The 24,880-nt window shown below is 36.3% G+C and overlaps 1 protein-coding gene across 2 annotated transcripts in view; it reads left to right on the top strand.

The window, feature by feature from the left end:
* Positions 1-24,880, top strand: part of ARHGAP20 (Rho GTPase activating protein 20) — a 154,556-nt gene that overhangs the window by 8,730 nt on the left and 120,946 nt on the right. For both annotated transcript variants that reach the window (XM_049714073.1, XM_004282256.4), the window contains exon 2: positions 9,263-9,345. In XM_049714073.1, coding sequence (XP_049570030.1) covers positions 9,266-9,345 — 80 coding nt within the window. In that variant the 5' untranslated portion in view covers positions 9,263-9,265. The remainder of the gene's footprint in view (positions 1-9,262; positions 9,346-24,880) is intronic.

Genomic DNA, 24,880 nt, shown 5'->3' with positions numbered 1-24,880 from the left:
TATTATTATTTTTTAAGATTTATTTATTATTTATTTATTTATTTACTTTTTGCTGCGTCGGGTCTTAGTTGCGGCACACGGGATCTTCGTTGAGACATGCAGGATCTTTTGTTGCAGCGTGCGGTCTTCTCTCTAGTTGTGACATGCGGACTCCAGAGCACATGGGCTCTGTAGTTTGCGGCATGCGGGCTCTAGTTGAGGCATATGGGCTTAGTTGCCCTGTGGCATGTGGGATCTTTGTTCCCTGACCAGGGATGGACCCCATGGCCCCTGCACTGTAAGGTGGATTCCTTACCACTGGCCACCAGGGAAGTCCCCAGACTACCTTTAAAATAAACTTTCATTGAGGTGAAAGTTTGCTTTCCTGTTCTGTTGGTATAGCAAGTTTTCTAGATCACAGGGACTCTAAGGTTCTAATGTGTGCAGAAAGCCTTCAAGGTGAATGCTCAATTCGTTAGTAGCCACAGCAGCAGTTTTTTGAAGCAGCCTAGGATGGGGTGATGTTTGTCTTTTGTTTGCTTATGGAAGACTTAGCCACAATGTGGGAGACTGGAAAGGGATCAGAGGAAACTGCCTTTTGTCAGCCACCAGTAATGGGGCTTGAAGGCAACATAGCCAGTTTATTTTATAATTTTGTTTCAGTCTGATTTTCTTTATCCAGGACAAGTTTAGATTAGAAACATCCAACTGACAGCAGAAATAGCTCTATCAGTATGTCACTGCTGTGCTGAACAGCCTTGACCTAATTTTGACAGACAGCTGTCACATGACACAACTGAAAGGTAAGGCCTGTTTCTGGATGTCTTGTCACTTGTGTGTGGACTCTGAAAATGGAATGTATGTGTGCCCACATCAGCTCATATTTCAAAGATCTGGAAAACCCAACTGCTTTGTGGCCTTTTGCTTTCCCTGTTTACCTTCATCCTGTCTGTATTTCCTCTTCTACCCCTACATTCACCATCTGGAACCTCAGCTTCCACAGGAGGCATTATGAGGTTACAGTATATCTGAATCTGATCGGATCTTGGCCTGTTTTTTGTTTGTTTTCTTTTTTGTTTTTTGCGGTACGCGGGCCTCTCACTGTTGTGGCCTCTCCCTTTGCGGAGCACAGGCTCCGGATGCCCAGGCTCAGCGGCCATGGCTCACGGGCCCAGCCACTCCACGGCACGTAGGATCTTCCCGGACCGGGGCACGAACCCATGTCCCCTGCATCGGCAGGCGGACTCTCAACCACTGCGCCACCAGGGAAGCCCTTGGCCTGTTTTTTATTGTTATTTGATACACTCTGGTTTTTACCATTATGGTTTTTGGATTTGATCACTGTACTCTTCCCCTCTGCAGGAGGAAGTGAGAGGTTGCCGAGTTTTCCAACAATGTCTGATACATTCAAGCCTCTTAGCCTTCATGCAGGTGGATGGGCACTGGGGAACCAGAGAACCCCTTTGTCACAGTGTGCCATGGATGTAGAAATAATAGCACTTCGTATGGACTGTGATGTGAAAAATTTAGTGAAGCCCTGCCCTGTAAGGGAATATTAGGGATAGACCATTGGTGATCAACCTTGCCTACTCCAGGGTGTTACTAAAGGGAATCATGACAGGAGGTTGAAACTGGTAGCTTTGCCAAAGAAGAAAGTCCAGCCAACTTGAAGGCACATAGTGGTACTCCAGAAGTCTGCATGGGTAGGGTAGAGACAGAGGAACAAATAATAATGTAGAAGGGGAGTTCTACTATTCTCATATTTATTACATACAGTACTTATGCACTCCAAAGCATTACTCTGTATGTTATACTATCATGGTGCTTTCCCTGTCAAAGGACTTCCACATATATAATCTTTTTGATTCTTTGTGGTAGGTCAAACAGTCATGTCATTTTACAGAGAAGACTCTGAGAAGTGATAGAAGCAGGATCCAGAATTTAGGTCCAATGTCTTCTAGCCCAGTGCCGATTCTTCTACATTACATAGATTCTTAGGTTTGTTATTTTATTTCAAAGTTCTTGTCTCACAGAAAGAGGAAAGATAGCCAAAAGTAGAAACATTTCTTTCTTAATTTCAGAAAGAAATTATATCCCTTTATGATAGTCAGGGCTGGGATGACATTTGTTTTAATTAAATGCTCAAACTGATTTTGGCTGGGATGATTATGAGTAAATAGAAGATCATACTCATCACAGACAAAAGTGACAATAGTGGGAAGCTTCAGCTCATCCAGTGGTCAAAATCTTGTGGTAATAGGACATAGAAGCAAGGGGCAGGGGTACAAATAATTTCCTTGTTCCCTTGCAGGGCCGATGTCTTTGAGATATGTCTCTGCAAATAAGTGCAGCAGACATGTACGGAAGACAAGAAAGAAATCGTTCATTGCTCACTAAATTGTACAGATTAGCCACAAAGGATTAAGAGTCAAATTTGAGTAAGGTAATTTGTAAATTTGATTAAACATTTTTTTCTATCTTTGAAAGTTTAGAGTTCTTAAAAGCTTTCCTCAAAGTCCTTATTTTAACGTTATGCTAATTTTAAATGTTTGAAAGTGACTTTAGTACATTTGACTTAAATTCAACTGAAATGCTTGAATTTTTTTCTTCATAAAGTGACTGGAACAAAGCAAAGTATGAAAAACTGTAGTCCATCTGACTTAACTCTTTCATCCTGGTCCTTTCTTTTGCTAGGCTTTTTTTCCTTTAAATCTCTATGAGAACTGAGAATGACCAGATTCAGAGTGATCTAGAGGTTCCAAAAATAGCTCTGTATCTCCTGGTTGACACGAAGTTAAAATTCCAGTGAGAGACTACATATAGGTTTCTTTTTTAAAAATTTTTTTAATTAACTAGTTTATTTTTGGCTGTGTTGGGTCTTCGTTGCTGCACGTGGGCTTTCTCTAGTTGTGGCGAGCGGGGGCTACTCTTTGTTGTGGTCTGCGGGCTTCTCACTGTGGTGGCTTCTCTTGTTGCAGAGCACGGGCTCTAGGTGCATGGGCTTCAGTAGTTGTGGCACGCGGGCTCTAGAGCACAGGCTCAGTAGTTGTGGCGCACAGGCTTAGTTGCTCCGCGGCATGTGGGATCTTCCCAGACCAGGGCTGGAACCCGTGTCCCCTGCATTGGCAGGCGGATTCTTAACCACTGCACCACCAGAGAAGTCCTACATATAGGTTTTTAATATAAACAGTGTTGTATGCGTTGTTGAAAATAAAAGAACAAAACTTTTTTCTTCGATAACCGGCTTACAATCTTATTTTCCTACGTAGGCACACTTGCATTACCACCTTAAACCCTCAGGTATTGGTAGCATTAATTCATTGATTTAACACACAGCTATTGAGAATTTACTATGTGGAAATACTGAGTAGGGCACTGGAGGAATAGGGAAGAAATAGTGGCAAACCACAATAAGCAGGTGGGCATATTCCTCAGATCTCTGAGGAATTCAAATGGAGAGCCACTCAGATATTTTGTACAAAAACATGTTGGACAAAAAACAAATAAGTAATTTCCATTTTAATGTAAATATACTTCAGGTGATTATTATATGAGTAAGGAAAATTATAGCTTCTGGCTATGAACCAGTTTGCTGGGCTGGAGCCCAGTAGTTTAGTAGTTTGGTAGTTAATTTTTGTTGCTGTTATTTTTGTTTTTTTCATTTTAACAGCCTTGTTGAGATATAATTTATATACTATTTATCCACTTAAAAGTGGATTCAGTGGTTTTTAGTATATTCCTAGAATTGTGCATTCATTTCCACAATTTTAGAACATTTTCATTACCACAAAAAGAAACACTGCACCCGTTAGCCATTACATCCCAATTCCCTCATCCCCCAACCCCCAGGCAAGCACTAATCTAAGTTCCTATAGATTTGTTTATTCTGGATATTTCATTTAAGTGGAGTCATATAGTATGTGGTCCTTTGGGACTGACTTCTTTTAATTAGCATGATGTTTTCAAGATTCATCCATGTTGTTGTACATTTCATGGCTTCTTTTCTTTTATTGGCAAGTAATATTCTATTTTATGGATGTACCACATTTTGTTTATGCATTCATCAGTTGATGGACATTGGGGTTGTTTCCACTTTTTGACTATTATGAATAATGTTGCTGTGAACATTCACGTACATGTTTTTGTGTGGACATATATTTTCCTTTCTCTTGGTTATATACCCAAGAGGAATTTCAGGATCATATGGTAACTCTATGTTTAGCCATTTGCAGAACTTACAAACTGTTTTGCAAAGTGACAGCGCCATTTTATATTCCCACTAGCAGTGAATAACAGTTCAATTTATCCACATTCTCACACTTGTTATTTATTTGTCTTTTTTATTGTACCCATCCTGATGAGTATAAAGTGGTATTTCAGAGTTTTGATTTGCATTTCCCTGATGGCTAATGATGTTGAGCACCTTTTCATGTGCTTATTGGCCATTTATATATCTCCTTAGGAAAACTGTTTATTCATATCCTTTGCCCATTTTTAAACTAGCTTACTTGTCTTTATTGAATTGTAACAGTTCCTTAAATTTAAATATGCTGGATACAAATCCCTTATCAGATACATGATTTGCAAAAATGTTCTCCCATTCTGTAGGTTTTCTTTTCACTTCCTTAATAGTGTCCATTGAAGCACAGAAGTTTTAACCTTGATGATGTCCAATTTATCTGTGTTTTTTTGTTGTTGTTTGTGCTTTTGGTCATATCTAAGAAACCATTGCCTAATCCACGGTCACAGATATTTATGCCTATATTTTCTTCTAAAATTTTTATAGTTTCAGCTCTTTTAGATCGTTGATCCATTTTGAGTTAATTTTTGTATATGGTGTGAGATAGGAGTCCAACTTCATTCTTTTGCATGTGGATATCCACTCCCAGCACCATTTGTTGGCAAGGAATTAAGTTGCCAACAAGTTAAAAGAATCATCAGACAAATGTTTACCATGAAACTCAATGGTAATGTAAATGTCAACACTATGTCAAAAGATGTAGTTTGCAATGTACAAGGATGATTCTACCATCCAGTTCCATAGCAAATGCTTATATTTCCTTAGTGACAGCATTCCAGCAGAACCCCTTTAAGAAAGTTTGTTTATGTTTCTGTGTGTGTGTTTGGGCGCAGTAGTGTAGATGGGGACAATGAGTGGATTTTTAAATTCACTTAAAACCTTCATCTATTGAGTATATAGTTTGTATCAGGTATTGTACTAGGCTCTAGGAATGCAAAGATAGGTCTGCTACAGAGTAGAATTTCAGTAGTTGTTGAAGGACGGGAGAAAGTTTGGAAATAAGATGTAGTCCTTGCTCCCTAGAAAGGGGCAGAAAGATAATTATAATATAATCTGAAATGCTGTAACTGAGGCATAGCTGTGAAGCAAGTTAGGAACACAGAGAATTCAACATTTAGTTCATCCAACTGATTAAAAAAAGAATTGAAGTGGAAAGCACCTTGCACGTTAGCAGGTAAAGTTGCTACAGTTTTGTGTTATTATTGAAACATGAAAGAAAAATGAAGTGTAGGCATTTGGGTCTCATCTTCACTTATGATCTCCATTCATTTACTCTTTGGCAGAATAGTTTTTTTGCCTCTGATACTGAATATAGCTGCAGAGGAGACAGCTTAGAAAACCAAAGATCTAATTGCTCTCTAGTGCTTAAACCTTGGCAAATGGTACAAAATCAAGAAAATCATTTCTAAAAGATTAATGCAGTTGATTTTTTCCCTAATGTTTAGTTTGTCAATTTAGAAGATTACCTTTTAAAAATTACTCAGTTTCAGAATGGCATCCAATGTTTATGAGGTAATCTCAATATAGACATCAAGCACTTGGGCATTCTGAAAAACCACTGTGGATTACAATTTTTAAGCTAACAAAGAAACCTACACTGTTTTAAACCTATTTTCTGTTTCCTGTGAGGCAAACGATCATAGTTTTCCCTGTCACTGAACAACTGGGAAATTTGTTGGTGCTGGTACAATATAAGTATAGCCTCAGTCTGTCCTGACAAGTTTGTAGTATTGTACATTTAGAAAGGAATCGATAGTCTCCTTCTATTTCCATGTATTGTATTTCACACAGTTGTTATAAACAAAAAGAAAATCCAAGTCTTTATTGCCTGAAAACAGATTCTTTGATAGATATGTGAAGTTTTTTGAAGTCACCATTGGTTCTTTGTTTTGCTATACTTTTGAGCAAAAGAAAGAGATATGTATTTTGAATGAATTAATACCTAGGCTCCCATTATATTGACAACTCTTAAGACTTTTTATTACTTACAAGAGAAATGAATCCTACAAATTCTAAATTCATTTTGTATATAATGTTTATTTTCTAGCATATCCAGGGTGAATCTTTGGTAGACACTTAACATGAGAATATCAGAAGTAGAAGGAACCTAAGAGACTATGTAGTCCAAATTTTCTCATTTTCTAGATACAGAAATGGAGGCCCAGAGGGGTGTCTGAATTGCCTTAGGCTGCATGTCTCATTAGTAGTGGTGTAAGTCTCAGTACAAACAATAGGACCTCAAATAAAAATAATATTTTGCCTGTAGTTTGATTGCATTCTCTGAATATGAGTCTACTAGATGATGTAGATACACTCAGCATTTGACTTCTCACACATCTGCCAATTTTATAACTAAGAAAAAACAATCTAATTACTATATACAAATATATATAAATGGTACTCTACATTAGGTCTCCCTGAAAAACGCCTATTTTAAAAGAACCTTTACAGAAGAAAATTTGTCACTCTTCTTTAATTATCCATTCTCATGTTTAACAGCCGTCAGTCTCAGAAAGATTTCCTTGTATGGGAAGGTTTCAAATTTGGAGTCCATGGATCCCTCAAGAATCCTTGTTGGGTGTTTCTGAACCCCTTGAAATTATGTTCATAATTTCATTCACAGCTTTTATAAATATCTTGAAGGATTAACCTGGATTCTCAGTCTATAGTATAGCTGCATTTCTTTTCGCCTTATCTTCTTTGGAAGACCCTTGCTATCCTCTGTATAATAACTGCATTACTTCGGAGATTTACTGTTTCCAAATGAAGAATTTAAGATCATTTTAACTTGTCTTAGGGTTCTTTCTTTTTTTCACATTTTAAAATCATTTTTATGGCTGTCTTTTGAGCCCTTTCCAAATTCTTTGTAAACCCGAAAACCAGGGAGCTCAGAATTAGAAATCATATGTTAATGAAGATCTTGTTTAGGCACTTGGATCTGCTGAGAGTGGTGTCAGAGGATTAGGAGCAGCAGAAGTAAGACTGCTGAGACAGGTCCAGCAATGTGGCCCCTGCTCAGGTAGGCTAGGCAGACCCTCAAGGTCAAAACAGATCGAGGGTAAGGGGCCCAGGTCAAGCTTAAAGGATTGGCAGCATTTCAAAGTTCAAAGCGTAGTAAATAGATCCTGAGTAAAGGGATTCAGGATAAGGAGTAGGAATCAAACCTAGACCTGAAGGTGAAACAGAATCCTGCAGAAAATCTGCATAGGAACAAACTGCCACCTTTCTAAGTAAAATCAACCTAATCTTTCAGAATTGAGACTCTTCATATGGGGACAGGCCGCTGGACTTTGCAATACAAATACTTGTCTCCTAGATTTCCCTTCACCCTGCAACCTCTACATTCACACTGGCCTCAGGATGTTAGATTCCTGAGAGTTGGGTTCCCAGGAGGTGTGACTAATGGAAAACAGTAGGATAGGGCTTACGAGCTATAATATATAAAGTAGTTTATCAAAATCACTGGGGTTCGGAGGGATTAGAGATTCTTCTGGGAATCTGATGAAAACTGTGGGCTTTCTCTTCAGAAGGAAGGCACCAAATACTATCATGTAAAAAATTTTATACAATTTAACCTGCCCTGAAACTGATTCATGGTTAATAACTCCTGATTGAGAAGTATGGTGTTCTATATTTCTTACCCATTTGTTTCCTGTTCTTTATTAATGTTTTACGTAATTGTTTCTGTTGCTGTCTGAGGTATACTGAGGAGGTTTGGGCATTTAGTTTTCATGTGTGAGCCAAAAGATTAATGGAGGGAACAGCAACACTGAGGCCATGGCACTGAATATGAGTCTACTAGATGACATAGATACACTCAGCATTTGACTTCTCACACATCTGCCAACAATAATGGGAGAGATCCATGGGGGCATGGTGAAACTGGGGGAAAAGAATTGTGCCAAAGTCTAGTATCCCCTTCTCACTAGATGATTTTTCTTCTCTTCCTTAGGATGATCTAGGTTTTATTAAGAAGCAATTCCTTTATGAATCATGTAATGAGAAACTGATACTGAGCCACTTGGTTTTATGTGGGGTTTTTTTAGATCATCCAGTCCCAAGCATGGCTGGCTTAGGCCCTCAGGCAGTGGGTGAGACTTCTGGCCAGGAAAGGGTGAGAGAGTAGAGCAGGAAGAATGCTTTGGTGACACAGCCTGAACTTCACTCATGGCTATTTGTGACTGTATTGTAAATTTTCACATTTATATCCAGTGGCAGTTCCTCTGACTCTATCTAGAAGTGTTAAATCTGTAAGATTGAAAATTTAGAGAGTAATTGTCGGGTTAATTCAAGTTGAATAAAACCTCACCACAAATTTTAGGTCCTGTAGAACAGAGTACCTGAATTATCCAATTAATCCTATATTTATATACCACTTAGAAAAGAAAAAAAAATCTTTTTTTTCTTTAAAGTTACAGCAAAAAAAAAACCCTCCTTTGAAAACCAGATTCCCCAATGTGTAAATATTTAAATTTAAATGTCTATTAAATGTGTAAGAAATCTAGTCTCCATCTTGTGCTTTAACTACTTATCTTCTCCATTTACTTGATCTCTTCAAATTCTGTCTGTCCCTGAAGCCCAGTTTGGGGCCTACCCTACCAGTGAAAAAGATCTAGTAGAACCTACTCTGATGACGTTTTAGAGTATAAATTAGATAATCCAGTCCTACCTTTGGCATAGGGCCTGGCACATAATAAGCAGTAAAGCTGCAGTTGATGATAATGGTTATGAGCTGTTTTCCCATATACTCTAGTCACCATTTAACCACCTTGTTCTCTGACCATAAAAAATACTTACTGCCTGTACCACTTTTTGACGCTTACTATCTTAGTTTAGATGTTATTATTTATTTCCAGAATAAGATTGCAAACTCCTTGATAGGTAAGGATAGGCAATACAAAACTTGCTGAGTTGGATTGAAAATAGGCATTTACTTGCTTTACAATCCATGTGGTCTTCATTGTGATCTTTTTTCCTCTACAGAAAATGAAAACACTAGCAGAAAGGAGGAGGAGTGCTCCATCTCTTATCCTGGATAAAGCTCTGCAAAAACGACCTAGTACCAAGTAAGTGAAAAGCTTTGTGTTAAACATTTGGTATGTGCTTCATTTCTTTTACCTGTGGGGTTTGTTTGCTTTTTATCAAGACCAGAATTCTCTGTTAAATAATAGAAAATATGACTTCTGAGTTTATTTAATAAGGCCTATTCTTTATGTGACACTTAAAGCCTTTTAAGAGCTGCTGATCAATTGCTTTAAAACTGATTCAGAAGTGAATCTTACATCACATGGTACTCAAACATGCATGTGCCACACATTGTTAAAGTTTATTTATGGAAACAATTAGAAATCAGTATACTAAAGATAAGTTATTTTAACCACTATACATGTTTGGTTATGCACAAACTTTTGCTTACTTTTTATCATAAGGTGATGCCTGTGTATGGGGAAAAGGCAAGTTTTTACCAATTTTAGGTATGAAGAAAGATAGCCAGATTAAGATTATTAAAAAATTGAGTGTTGGGCTTCCCTGGTGGCGCAGTGGTTGAGAGTCCACCTGCCGATGCAGGGGTCACGAGTTCGTGCCCTGGTCCGGGAAGATCCCACATGCCGCGGAGCGGCTGGGCCCATGAGCCATGGCCGCTGAGCCTGCGCGTCCGGAGCCTGCGCTCCGCAATGGGAGAGGCCACAACAGTGAGAGGCCCGTGTACCGGGAAAAGAAAAAAAAAAAAATGAGTGTTGATTTCTTTTAGGCATTACTGGTTAGATTAATTAGTGATTAATTAGTGAAATTTAAAGTGGAAAAACAGGCTGTGGACATCTTAAGAGAGTCTTTCATAATACTTAGAAATTGAATGGCTATTCAATCATTAATTTATTCAATAATTTTTAATGGCATTTTAACTCAGAGGCATTTTATGTTCAAAGGAAACCTGTGATGATTTTCCTCTAATATGTGAATCCTTTCATGTAAAGTGAAGTCCTTATCACTTTTTAAAAAATGAGGGTATATCTGATATTTCTGTGAATGGTGTGCTAATTTAACATAAAATCTGTGTGAAGGCATGGAATTTTTTTTCAGTGTCCAAAATAAATTATATAGCCAAATCCCAAAGAGTGAAACTTTCAAAATACTTAAGTCCCTCCCCTCTTAGTACTCAGCAAGTTCTCAGACTCAAGCAGCTCCCCCAGCTGCCCACAAATGACACATGCTTTAGTCATTGCGTTGATCAGAAAATGTAAATTACTTTTAATAGATGCCTAATCAAAATTTAATTAGGAAGATATTCTTCTGCCAAATGAATAATACAGTAATATACTTCAGTGCCATATATAAATGACTTTTAGATTGTTTACATTAGTATATCTTTGCATTCATGTGGATGAGAAAAGAATGGTTATATCTTCACAGTTTGACCTTGCTTACCTAGAAAACTCAGGAGAAATTATTTTTTAGGGGAGATAGAGGAGGCAGAATTGTCTTTAATTCTACTGTATATGTAAAAATAGCTTTATTATTCACTTTTTTAAAAACAGGTAAACAGTTTTAGGTAAAATTTTTTATTGGAAGTTCCTGGGATGAACATGTGTTAAGCTTTTTAATTAAAAGTAGCCCTTGGGGAGGGGGAAGGGTAAGCTGTGACAAAGTGAGAGAGTAGCATGGACATATATACACTACCAAACGTAAAATAGATAGCTAGTGGGAAGCAGCTGCATAACACAGGGAGATCAGCTCGGTGCTTTGTGACCTCCTAGATGGGTGGGATAGGGAGGGAGGGAGACGCAAGAGGGAAGAGATATGGGAACATATGTATATGTATAACTGAGTCACTTTGTTATAAAGCAGAAAGTAACACACCATTGTAAAGCAATTATACTCCAATAAAGATGTAAAAAAAACAAAAACAAAAACGTAGCCCTTATTCGTATCAGAGAAGCTTTAGCCCCAAATCAGGGGTCAAATAGTGGCCCACTTACCTGCTAACGCAGGGTGAGGATTTACAACAGTATGCATGTAGGTACTGAAAGTGCATATAGACCATTGGTTCTCAACAGGGTGGTACTAACCTCCAGGGGGCATTCTGGAATTTTGTGAAGCAAAATGATTTAGGGGGCGGTCTCCAGAGATACTAGACATCACATAATGCACAGGACATCCAACACAACAGTTTTGTGGCCCCTGCATAGTTTTTGAATGTACCATGTATGGAATACTTGTGAAGAGGGGGAAAAAAAATTTATATAATTATCTATGCCTATAACTATGTTTTATATACAAAGTATTTTATATCCTTTTATGTAGATATAATAAACACTAAAGTTTCCAGAAATGTAGGTACCTTGCATACCAAGAGATAATTGCACTTTGTATTGTTTGGAATCATTTCAGAAAATCACTTGGCTTTACTTCACTTTCTCGTACTTGTTGCATGGAATAGTTTCTTATCATCCTACTTATCTTAAATCTAAATATATTCATTATAAGTAGGTGTAAACATATCTGACTACTTCATTGTCTTTTAATATAGTCATGAATGAGCATGTACATATTGAAATACATAATTTATTATTAATTACTTTCATTTCCCTTTATGTTACTATCAGGGTATTTTATCGACACTTTTGAAATTCTGTTAAATATCTGTGAATTTTGTTTCAGGATAGAAAAGGAGGAATTGGAATAAATGTATATGCATTTGTCCTTTATATAACAAAGGGACATTGGATCTAGGATTGAGAATGACTGATAGAGATTAAGTGCCAGGTTAGGGAAAAGCTAACACTTACCTGACTTACTGGGGTTGTTTTGAGTTAGAGAACCAATATGATAATATACAACCATGTCCTTCCCCACTCCTGCCTCCCCATCACCTCTGCAATAATTGGTGCTTACATTAGAGTCAGTTCCCAGATTCCTGCCTCAGAAATAGGGAAATATGATGGTTTTTTGGCAAAATAAAAAAGGATATTTAAGTTGAAGATGGATATGTTTTAATCTTCAGTTTATTTCCTGTGAGTTTCTCCAGGTCAGTAGTGTGAGTGCATAGTGCAGGGGAACAGGACCTTCACCTATCTTTTAGAAATAATGCTTTTATGCTATGTAGTATTGGGTGGTTAACGTGTGTACCAAAAAACCCAAAAAGCTATTGGGTGTTGAATGTGTACAAAATATTTGTAAGTAGTGTAATCTCAGGATTGGAATGAACCTTAAAGGTCATCTAGTCTGGTGGTTTCCGAAGCTTTTAAAGTCAGTATACTGCAGAGGGACCCAGGCATCTACATATTTTTCAAAAACTCTTCATAGTTGATTCTGATACACTCTTGGTAGAGAACCACTATGACAGGCTGCTACAAAAGAATCCTTTTATAAAAGAATGCTTTTAAAAAGGGAATACTGAACCAAAATTTTAAGGAAGTACAGGATTATAATATGTATTTCTTATAAAACAGTGTGGACATTATAAAACCAAAAGCAAAGTCCCCTCTCCATCCCCAAGGGTAACCATGATTAATCATTTGTATGTCCTTCTAAACCTTGTCTATGCAAGTGTGATTAGAATTTTTATTTGCTTTCTGTAATGTTTACATTCTCACTTTAATATAGATAAATTAGTTCTTTGCATTTTCAAGTCTTGCAGTTTTTTTAAAACATTAGATATCAAATTCTATTACAACAACCATTCAAGAAAGTCTTTGAATTTTGACCATCTTTATATAATGTACACTCCTGAAAAGTTATATCAACCAGTTAATGAACTTGCTATTTTAAAGAAACTTTGTAGTGAATTGTTTTATAAAGTAAATCACTTCTTTTTTCAAAGTTGTTAAAACTAACTCAAATTTTCATAATTTGAATTTTGCTTTTCCATAATTTATACCCAGGAAACAAGGAAAATTTCTGAAGTCTAAGCTGAGCACACCTATCTGAAGTAGAGCTTTATGCAACAAAATTCGAGTACCTAAAAAGAATCTTACTATCTCTTTGCATGTAATATCATGGGAGCTAACCTATAAAAGATTTGTACACAGTGTGTGGACAGACAGCAAAGAAATTGAGTGTTTTATTTATTAGCATTGCATATTCCTTGAGTTAAATAAAGCCATCATAGCATTTCATATTTCTTGAGTTAAACCTATATTTGATTTTGGCTTTGCAGTAGAACGTTATTTCTACTGTTGTCCCCTAGTTAAGGTGTAATTTAGTAATTAATGACTTGTAGGTGATAAAGCTTTTGTCCAAAGTTTAGCAAACATCCACAGAGGATTTAATGGAATCCTTTCATTTAACAGCTGTTGCATCTCAATTTTTATTGAATTTAATTAACAAGAGTTAGGTTTAAAAGAGGAGGAAATAGGTTAAGTGGTGACTTAAATGTGTGTGTTAAACACAGTTTTATCTCCAAAATTCTTTGTTTAACCCATCGAGTTCATAAGGAAGGGGCAATTTAGAGATTTTAACTTTTTGGGGGGTTATCTGGACACCATTGATCAGCTGGAGGTGATTCCTCTAAGTAATTATTGTATTAGCTGGTGTAGCAGATGACACATATCTTTCACACTAAGAAGGTTAGTGGTTTTCCAACATGGCTGCACTCAGCTGTTTTTACTCTCAAACACAATAGTGTTCAGTACTGTGTTTAAGGATGACCTCACCTCATGTAATAGCCATCCTCCTGGTAAGACTCTGGGCACCTATATTAGAGGGCTTAGTTTCCTTAAAAGTAAAATGAGAGTATTGAAGTTATTATCTGTTAAACCCTTCTACTTCTAGTTCTATTGCTATATAATTATGATTTGTTGAAATTCAATACTTCCTACACTTACTCTGAATTCTCAATCATTCTTAATTACTTGCAGTTTCCTAAACACAGTATACTGTTTAGCATTGTCTCAAATGTCACTTTCTTCAGGAACTCCTAAGCCTTTGTAAATAACATTCATGCTCCTATAGCACCTTGTATTATCTTGAACCACAGCACTCATCCCACTGCACTGGCATTACAGTTTATGTCATGTTCCCTTTAATGTCCCTGACATTTGTTAATAAAATAATGCCTTATAAATAATATCTGGTGTTCAATTATTATTTGTTGGATGAATCGGTGAATGAGCAAGTGACTCCAGTTCCAAACTACAATAGGAATTTAATAAGTTAGCACAGTAGTTTCTGACTCTCCTGCCCTCCTTTGAGTAACCAATACGTAAAAGACCTTCCTTGTTCATTGGTATTATTTGTGAAATTCTGGCTAGGGAAAAAGGAAGATTACTTTTAACAAAATGATTCTGACTTATTGTGAGGAAGTTATTTCATGCAGCAGAATACCACAAGAACTCATGTATGTGGTCTGTAAATACCACATATAGTGGCATTCTTGTGGTACTTCTTCATCGTTTACTTAGGGATAAATTCAAGTCATACAAACTTTTCTTCCAGAAATTCACTTGTTTTGATGTGGTATTCAGCCCACCTTGTAGAAAAATACACAAAAATATACCCATTTTTGTTTTAAGTTACAGTGTTAGCACTTTCAAGTTAGTATTCACGCATCTCCATCCTTACGTCCAAATCAATTTATTGTGTGTGTGCTGCTTGAAAGACTTTGTAGGAGGTACTTTATGTATATTACATTTTAAATCTCTGCTTATTGCTGCTGAGAGGAGAGAAAGGCAATGCCAAGGAAGTGTTGTGGTGCAGCAGGAAGTGCTTGGGCTTTGGCTGCATTCAAATGCTGGCTCTCCATCCTGATTTTCTGTGTGACCTCAGATAAATTACCTAATCTCTGAGTCTCAGGGTCTTCCTCTGTAAAATATGAATCTAATGCTTTCATAGAATATGAAATGAGAAAATAAGTGAAGATGTTTAAAAGCTTGACTTAGTTATTTTTAGTTGCCTCTTTCCTTCCCTTAGATATATTTCATTTTCAAGCTTTAAACCTCCTGAATTATCCAGTACCATTTGTTAATGAAAAGCACCTACTTTATTACCACAGCATTGTATGACTAGAAACAAATCATTGAGGCTGGATCATTATATAGTAGAAATGGAGTCAAAGACTTGCCCTAGGTCACACAACTGATTAACATTAGAGATAGGAATGGAAATCCATGTCTCTGATCTTGATGGAATATTCTTTGCATTACACAAACAAAAGGAATATGATATAGTATCTAAGAGCATGGATTCTGGAGCCAAACTGCCAGGTTTGAATCCCAATACTGCCCCTTACCAGTCATGTGATCTTGGGTAGGTTTTTAAACCAGGGATAATAATAAACCCTACCTCATAATGTTGTAAGAAAGACTAAATGGGTATTATATATGTAAAGCTTTCAATGTAGTCTCTAGCGCATAATCAGTGCTTTTATATTTGAAGGCTATGTTGTCATTGTAGTGGTAATAGTAGTAGTAGTCGTAGTAGTAGTAGTAGTGGAAGCATTAATAAAGAAATAGAAGTTCATATTATCCTGGTAAAGAGACTCTTTGAGGACCATAATAGATGGAAAATTTTAAAAGATGAAAGATGCAATCTGGAAGCCAGCTAGACTCTAGTATTAAATTCATTTTAGCAAGATAATTATATATCTAGGCCTGGCCTGAAGCAAGATTAGCTCAGAATATTTGGGATTTATTCCTGGTAGACCCTGACAATTCTTGAGGTCTCCCTAGGCAAAAATTCAAAGTACACCTAGGATGATTCTGGGAAATAAGGGCTTGAGACATGGAGGATTGACCTGCTTTGCTTGGCCACTTGAGATGAAGGGGCTCCAGGAGCGTCATATGTGCCAAAGCTATGAATCAAGATTAGACACATATAGAATTAGCTAGTTTGGGGTAAGGATACTAGGGTGAGAGAGCCAAAGCAGAAGCCATTCGAGACTAGGAAAGCAGCTGTTTGCTAACTGACTTCTTCCTTTTGGTCAGTTCACTCCTGTTATGTATGACTCTACACACACACACACAGACACTCACTCACTCATATACACGCTAACATCGTCCTACTCAGAATGTCCCACATTGTGTTCTGCAAATTCCTCATCATTCCATCTCCTTTTTCTCTGTCATGTTAGCATCTAACATCTAATGAGTCTAAAGTGGATGATAACTTGCCATACTTTCAAATGCAAGGAGAACATTTATGCTCTGGAGTAGTTTACTGAGGATTGTGGTCAAATCTACTTTCATAAGAGAATGAAAACCTGCTTCTACCTGTGATAAGTGTAAACTTGACAGATATGGTCATTGAAATGAACTGAATGATCTCATAAAGGCCATCCTCAGGCTGAGACTCTAGTTATGGTAACTGTTTGATAGAATTTAAAGGAAAAGCCAATTTAAAAGGGAAGTTACTAGACTTTCCTTTGGAATTCTGTAAACCTTTTGTACCTAGATACAATTTTTTGATACAAGACTTTTAAATAAAATTTTAAATTTTAGAGGAATTTTTAAAAAAATCTTTAAAACCTTTTCAAAATTACAATATACTGTTATATTACCTTAGATAAAAACCTGTATTCAGGTTTATTTAAAAGAAAAAAACACTACTCATTGTGCTGCCTTGCATTACATGCCAGTTGGCTGTAAATAAGGCCTATTCCTACAGTTTTGGACAATGTGTTCTGAGGTTTTAGGACCTGTAGATGATTCAAGGTATGTGATGAACAGAACACCAAGTAGAAATTTAATACACGAAGATTACCAGCAGTCTACAGGGTCCCGTCTTTCCTTGCAAGGAACATTTTCCAAAGTAAAAATCAGATGTAGGGCTTCCCTGGTGGCGCAATGGTTGAGAGTCCGCATGCCGATGCAGGGGACGCGGGTTCGTGTCCCGGTCCGGGAAGATCCCACAGGCCGCGGAGCGACTAGGCCCGTGAGCCATGGCCGCTGAGCCTGCGCATCCGGAGCCTGTGCTCCGCAATGGGAGAGGCCACAATAGTGAGAGGCCCGCGTACCGCAAAAAAAAAAAAAAAAAAAAAAAAAAAATCAGATGTAAAGGAAAAAGATGGCAGCAATTGCTTTGTAAAGTGGCGAAGTTGGCAAATTTTTACCAAAATGGAATTCATTGCTTTGTTAAGCAAAAGGTTTCCCAGGCCCACATATCACTTTATTCTCTTCAAACTACTTTTCGTATTCTTTAAACATGATCAAATACATCTGTTCCTGGTGTAGTATGCTATTTTCCTATCGTATGATTCTGGGAGGAAATCTTTAGAAGGTGTAAGTCTCTCTACATTCTAGTGAGCTTTGACTGGGTCAAATTAATTTATTTCTGCACTTGCAGAACAGTACATCCATTTAATTTCTTTATTCCAACTATAACCTAATTTGTTAATTGCAGTTATGATTCAGTTTTATCTTTCATTGTGGCACCAGAAAAGCACTGTCTCATTAGTGAATGTTTATTCACTTTTCCTCACCCCTCGCCACGGGGTTAGCAGGCTGTCCTAAGACACCCTTACTATATTGGGCTAAATACTGCCTTACCCTGTACATCTTGAAAGATTTCTCAGAGGAGCTTTGGAATTTCATGATTGACTTTCCTTCAAAACCTTTAAAAAAGCAGAAGAATAATTGTTAGTATTATTGAGAACCTCCATACTATTATGGTTAAGAAAGTATGGACTATGGAGCCATTCTTCTTGGGTTTGAATCTGGCCCTCCTTATTACCAAGCATGAGAACTTTGTCAAGTTTCATAACCTCTTCAGGCCTCACTTTTCTCATCTGTAAAATGGGGATAACCTCATAGGGGATTAAAGGAGTTGAAATTGTAATATATCTCGCACATTTTAAGCATTATATAAGTTTTTTGTTAAATAAAATTATTAAAAATATATAAATCCTTGTGCTGCCATGTCACATAATGTCTAATTCTCTGTGTTCCAGGTATAGGTTTTTCTTCTACTTGACTACCTGCATTTTGAGTGAAGGGACCATGTTTTCTGCTCTTATATCTGCATATTTAGTGCTAGGTATTGAACAGATATTCCATAAATATTAGCTGAGCTGAATGAGTGATTCTTCCCCTAGCTAAGTAAGTCAACTCTCAGTTGGAGTAGAAAGAAGGATAAGAGTCCACTGCTGCCTGAGAAAGTGACACAGCCAGCGTCAAAAAGCTACACAAAGAAATGCCAATTCTGGAATGACCAGCAGTTTAATGTTTGTTGGTTTAATGCTCACATGTTTAACGTCTCAGCTGTATAATGAGTCACTGCCATCGATTCTCTGATGCATAGCTCCTGGTGTAATGAGAAGACACAGGGAATGGATTCTAGTTTCTGCTCTATCACTAATGACCCTGGTGGAGTCATCTAGCCTTTCTTCAACCAGGACTCTTTCCTTACCTGTCAGTGGTGGGAGGAGGGGGAGGGTGCAGTTGACTAAATCCTTTATATATTTTCTCCACCAGCCCCCAACTGTACAATTTTGTATTTCTTTAGGCTAACCATAACTCAGTCATAAGGAGAATGGAAAATGGTATGAATGCTTCTTACAAACCCTTGTATCACAACTCTTAAAACATCTCCAAGTGTGTGTCTGTCACCCTACTAAGAAATGAGTATCCTCCTTATCCTCTTTTAGTGCAGAGGTCAAGCATTTGCTTATGTGGGATCTTTGGTTAGTTTATTGTCATAATGTCATTTTGGTAGCCAGTCTCCATAATGGCCCCAATGATTCCTACCTCCTGGAATTCACATACTTGTCCAGTCCTCCCACACACATTGTATCTGAATTGATCTCTGTAACCAATAGGATATTGCAAAAATGGTGATTTATCACTTCTGAGATTAGGTTATAATAGACCAAGCTTCTGTCTTGATTGCTCTCACACTTTCTCCATCTCTGTAATCATTTTCTCTGGGGGAAGCAATGTCCTAAGTAGCCGTCTACAGAGAGGCCTATAATGGGAGGAGCTGAAGCCTCCAACCGACAGCCATGTGAATAACCTTGCAAGTAGATTTTCAAACCCCAGTCAAGTCTTCAGAGATTGCAGCCCTATCTTGACTGAAACCTCGTAAGAAACCTGAGCCAGACGCACCCAGCTAAGCTACTCCCTGGTTCCTGACCCTTAGAAACTGTGTGGGATGATACATGTTTGTTGTTTTAAGTGGCTATGCTTTGGGGTAATTTGTTATGTAGCAAGTGATAACCAATACAGTCGTCTTCAAGTCATGAAACTAGCTTTCTAGAACACTTCTCCTATATATCTTTTATGTATTCTTACTGCTAGAAGTGGAAAGATGGAAACAGATACTGTTCCCATTTATAAATGAAAACGCTCATTCCCCAGATCATGCAATTTGTTGGAAAAGGGGCCAGTTGACATTCTTTCTTTAAACAGCTTTAATGAGATACAGTTCATACCATTTAATTCACCCATTTAAAGTGTACAGTTCAGTGGGTTTTAGTATATTCACAGAGTTGTGCAGCCATCACAACTTCTAAAGCATTTTCATCCCTCCTAAAAGAAACCCCATAGCCATTAGCTGTCGTTCTTCATTCTCTCCCATGTCCCTTCTTTCCCTATCTCTAGCTTTAAGCAGCCACTGACTTCCTTTCTGTCTCTATAGCTTTGCCTCTTCTGGACATTTCATATAAATGCAGTTATGCACTATGTGGTCTTTTGTAATTGGTTTCTTTCAGTTAGCATGATATTTTCAGGGTTCATCTATGTTGTAGTTTGTATCAATACTTCATTACTTTTCTTTGTTCTTAATATTTCATTATATGGATAGATACAACAGTTTTGTTTATTTGGTCATCAGTCGATGGACATTTGGGTTATTCTCACCTGTTAGCCATTATGAATAATGCTGCTGTGAACATTCATGTGCAAGTTTTTGTGTTTCATTTCTCTTGCATATATTCAGGAGTGGAATTGTTGCATCATATGGTAACTCTGTGTTTAGCTTTTGGAGGAGCCAAATATTTTCCAAGACAGCTGCACCATTCCTGCCAGCAATATATGATGGTTCTGACTTCTCCACATCCTTACCAATCCTTGTTATTTTCCATCTTTTTACCTATAGCCATCTTGGTGAGTGTGAAGAGGTATCGCTTGTGGTTTTCATTTTCATTTCCCTTATGACATTGAGCATCTTTCATGTGTTTGTTTTCCATTTGCATATCTTTTGGGTGGGAATTTTCCATTTAAAACTTAGAACATTTTTAATTGGGTTATTTGTCTCTTTATTAATGAGTTGTAAGAGTTCAGTGTTCTTAATATTATGTGTGCATATGCAAAGCAAAATACAGGATTGTAGCATTAATTTGTAGCTTCCAAGGCTCCCAAAGCACTTGAGCCTGAAACATCTGGAAGATCAACCAAGTTTCAGTTGTCTACTTCATTTTGTATCTATATAACTTTGGCTTGGTCTTTTTTTTTTTTTTCCATTGAGACTAACCCTTCAGTTTTTGGAAAAAAATAATTTCTGCGAGGTGAATCCAAAATGGTCCTGTGGCAGGTTTCTGTGATGCATACTCTATAAATTAACATTAATTTAGGACATTTAATAATCCTAACTTTTTTGATAATTATGGTTTTCTAGAATAGCTGCTTTTTGATTATTTTCTACAAACACATTTTTTAATAATTATAAAGTTAATATACGTGTATTTTAGAAAATTTGGAAAATGCAGAGAGGTACAAACAGAATTTTGGTCTGCATCCCTAGATATCAGCCTTGACACCTTTTTCTGTCATTTGACTTCACATTTTATGTATTTTATGACTGAATCATCAACATGATCATAAATAATGCTTTATATGGTAGAAACATTCTGTACTTACCATATTTGTCTTATATATGTAAACATTGAAGTAGAAAGAGGAAAACAAAGCAGCTGCCTTAAGGCATGAAAGAAGGCTTCAAAGAAGTGATACAGTATATGCTGAGTTTTAATGGATGAGTAGGAGTTCTTTAGCATAGGAAATGGGTGACATAATATTCTAGCAATGAGAACTTAAGTTAGAGCTCAAAGTTTCTAGAAAGGAGTGGAGATGGGGCTAGTACAGTAAATAAGGATCAGACTGGGAACAACCATTGTCAGGCTGAAGACTTTAGATTTCTGGGTAGTAGGGAAATAATATTAAAAAATCAGTCAATTATGTGATTTAACTTGTGTTTTTGAAAGAAAGCGCTATCAAAAAATTGACTGGAAGAGAGAGATGGGCAAGGCAGGTAGAGAGACTATTTAAGAGACAGTTGAAAATAATTCAGGTAAATGATAATGAAGTACTTATACAGTGAAGGGGAAATTTTTAGAGACATTTAGGAATGAGAATCAATAAGATTTGGATGTAAGGAAGTGAAAGGAGTCAAGAATGAAGTTTCTAGCTTTTGAATACTGGATAGATGGTTTCAAACATGGTAAATTTTGAGGTGTATGAAAAAGTGTTAGTATTAGAAATACTGATAAAAGGTATAACTTAAACTGAGTGCTTAGCAGGTACCAAGTTCTTAGTTAAGTATTTTATGCATACATTTTGCGGTAATTTTTTCATTTTACAAATAAGGATATTTAATCTTAGAACTTTAAAATAATTTACTTTAGATCTCACTACTATTAAGTAATGGAGTTTAAATTTAAATCTACTTCTCTCTGACTTTAAAATTCATGACCTTACCTAATATATTATACTGCCTCAATAAAAGCGATTAAATTTTGAGAATTTCCTATCTCATAAGATATATAAAGAACATTTCTAGAAGCTAAGTTTATAAACTTCATTGTAACTATTATAATCTCATTGTAACCATTAGGTTCTGTCTGTTGTGGCAGATCAGAGATTATCACTTTAAATGAAAATGATAGAATGGTTCTGAAATTATTCTGCCACTTAGCAAACATTGATTTTTATCTAACTCACAGAGGCTAAAAATTCCTATAAATTACAAATTTATAAATTTGTAAAAATTATAAATTACATTATTCTTTTTTTACTTAATGTTGGATATTTTCTAGTGTAAAGCAGGAAGTTGAAATGCTATATATTTTATTTTGTATTACTTGTTTTGGTTTTTATTTGGACTCTAATTTTTAATGTTAACTTGTTTATGGCTTGTACCAGAGAATATGGTTGTGTGGTGTTTGATTTTTAAATTTTCTTTATGATTTGACACATAGATTTTTAGGAGTTTTACATGTGTGTTGAAAAGTATGTTACCAGTTATGTAAATCATCAATACCTTCATAATATTTTGTCCTCATCTTCTGTCACTTGCTAAAAGAGGGGTGAAATGTTTCTCACTTCAGTTGTGAACTTATAAATTTCTTCTTGTTATTCTATTAGTTTACTGCTTTATGTATTTTGAACCTGTATTATGAGGTCCATAAAGCTCAGGGTAGTTACATCTTTTTGGTATATTGTACCTTTTATCAAGTGGAAATATCTGTTTTGTCGTATTTATTTCTTTTGGGTCTGTATTTTTTTTTTTTTTTTTTGTGGTACGCGGGCCTCTCACTGTTGTGGCCTCTCCCATTGCGGAGCACAGGCTCCGGACGCGCAGGATCAGCGGCCGTGGCTCACGGGCCCAGCTGCTCCGCGGCATGTGGGATCTTCCCGTACCGGGGCACGAACCCGTGTCCCCTGCATCGGCAGGCGGACTCCCAACCACTGCGCCACCAGGGAAGCCCTGGGTCTGTATTCTTTAGCTAAGTGAAATGTTTTTGAGATTCATCATTGTTACATTTATTAGAAATTTGTTCCATTTTCTTGTCAAGTAGTATTCCATTGTATGGATATACCACAGTTAGCTTATTCACTCACGTGTTGATGGACATTTGAGTTGTTTGTAGTTTGGAGCTATTATGAAGAAAGCTTCTATGAACGTTTGTGTGCAGGTCTTTATGTGGGCATATGTTTTCACTCTGTTGGGTAAATACCTAAGAGTTGAATTACTGAATCATATAGTGTTTGTCTAGCTTTAAATTGCCAGACTGTTTTCTATAGTGGTTATACCATTTTATATACCTGTCAGTAATGTATGAGAGTTTGAGTTGCTCACATCTTCCCCAAAACCTAGTAAGTGACAGTTAAAAATATCTTTGGTCTTTCTAGTAGGTGTGTTGTTGGTATCTCATTATGGTTTACATTTGCATTTTCCTGAAGACTAATAATATCGTGCATCATTTCATGTAATTATTGCCTATTCATATATTTTTCTTTGTGAACTGATCTGTTTAAATCTTTTGCTCATTTCTTTATTTATAAACCTAGGGAGTTGAAGGAGTTCTTTATATATTCTGGTTAAGTGTTTTGTCAAATATATATGGTGAAAATATTTCCTCTAAATCTGTCTTTTCATTTTCTTAACATTGCTTTTTGAGGAGCAAGAAGTTTTTTATGATGAAGTCTAATTTTATATCAAGTTTTTTCTTGGTTTATACACTGTCTTATCTAAGAAATATTTGAGTACTTGAAAGTCTCAAAGATAGTATCCTATGTTCTCTTCTCTTAGGCCTGTGATCAAGTTGGATTTAACTTTTGTATATAGTATATTAGGGTAGAGGTTTATTATTTTTCCTAATGGATATCCAGTTGTTGCCATACCAATGATTGAAGAGAGTTTCTTTTGCCAGTTGGATTGGGGAAAAGGACATGTTTTCATTCTGGAACCTTTGTCAAAAATCAATTTGCCATATATGTGTAAGTCTACTTAGACTTAATTTTGTTCCATCAATCTATATGTCTGTCCTTACCAGTATTATAGTATCTTGATTCCTGAGCTTTCTAACAGGTCTTTTATGTTTTTTTATTGATATTTTAACTCTTTTTATTATATGTTCCATTTGGTCATTGATAGTATATAGAAATACAGTTGAGTTTTTGTTTATTGACCTTTAATTCCTTGATCTTATAAATTTACTTATTAGTTCTATTAGCTTTTTAAAAAGATTCTATCAGCTTTAATGTAGATATCTCAGGATATTCTGCATACACACTCATTTCCTATGTGAATAAAGACATTTTTACTTCTTCCATTCCAATCTGTTCAATTTTTTAAAAAAATTTCCTTTTCTTGACCTAATGTACTGGCTAAAACCTCTGGTATATTGTTGAACAGAAGTGGTGAGAGCAGACTTACTTTTTTTTTCCTCTTAGTTAGGAGAATACTAAGTCTTTCATCATTAAGTTTGATATTAGCTAGCTACAGGGTCTTTTTGTAGACCTTAAATGGAGGAAGGTCCCTTTAATTCCCAGTTTTTGAGTGTTTTATCATAAATGAGTGTTGAATTTTGTCAAATGCTTTTTCTGCAACTTTGAAATGATCATATATTATGATTTCCTTCTTTTAGTCTTAATAAGGTGGACTACATTGATTTTTTTAAATGAACTTTTAATTTTAGAATATCTTTAGATTTACAGAAAAGTTATAAAAACACTACAGCATTTCGTCATATCCTCCAACTAGTATACCCTATTGTTAACATCTTACAGTACTACAGTGCATTTGTCACAAATAATGAGTCACCATTAATACATTGTTATTAACTAAAGGCCATACATAATCAGATTTACTTAGTTTTTAATTAATGTCCTTTTTCTATTCTAGGATTTCATCCCAGATACCATATTAGATTTAGTCATTATATCTTCCTTA

Source organism: Orcinus orca, chromosome 8 (assembly GCF_937001465.1).
Source record: "Orcinus orca chromosome 8, mOrcOrc1.1, whole genome shotgun sequence".
Classification (NCBI taxonomy): domain Eukaryota; kingdom Metazoa; phylum Chordata; class Mammalia; order Artiodactyla; family Delphinidae; genus Orcinus; species Orcinus orca.
This window is presented reverse-complemented; position numbering and strand designations above follow the sequence as displayed.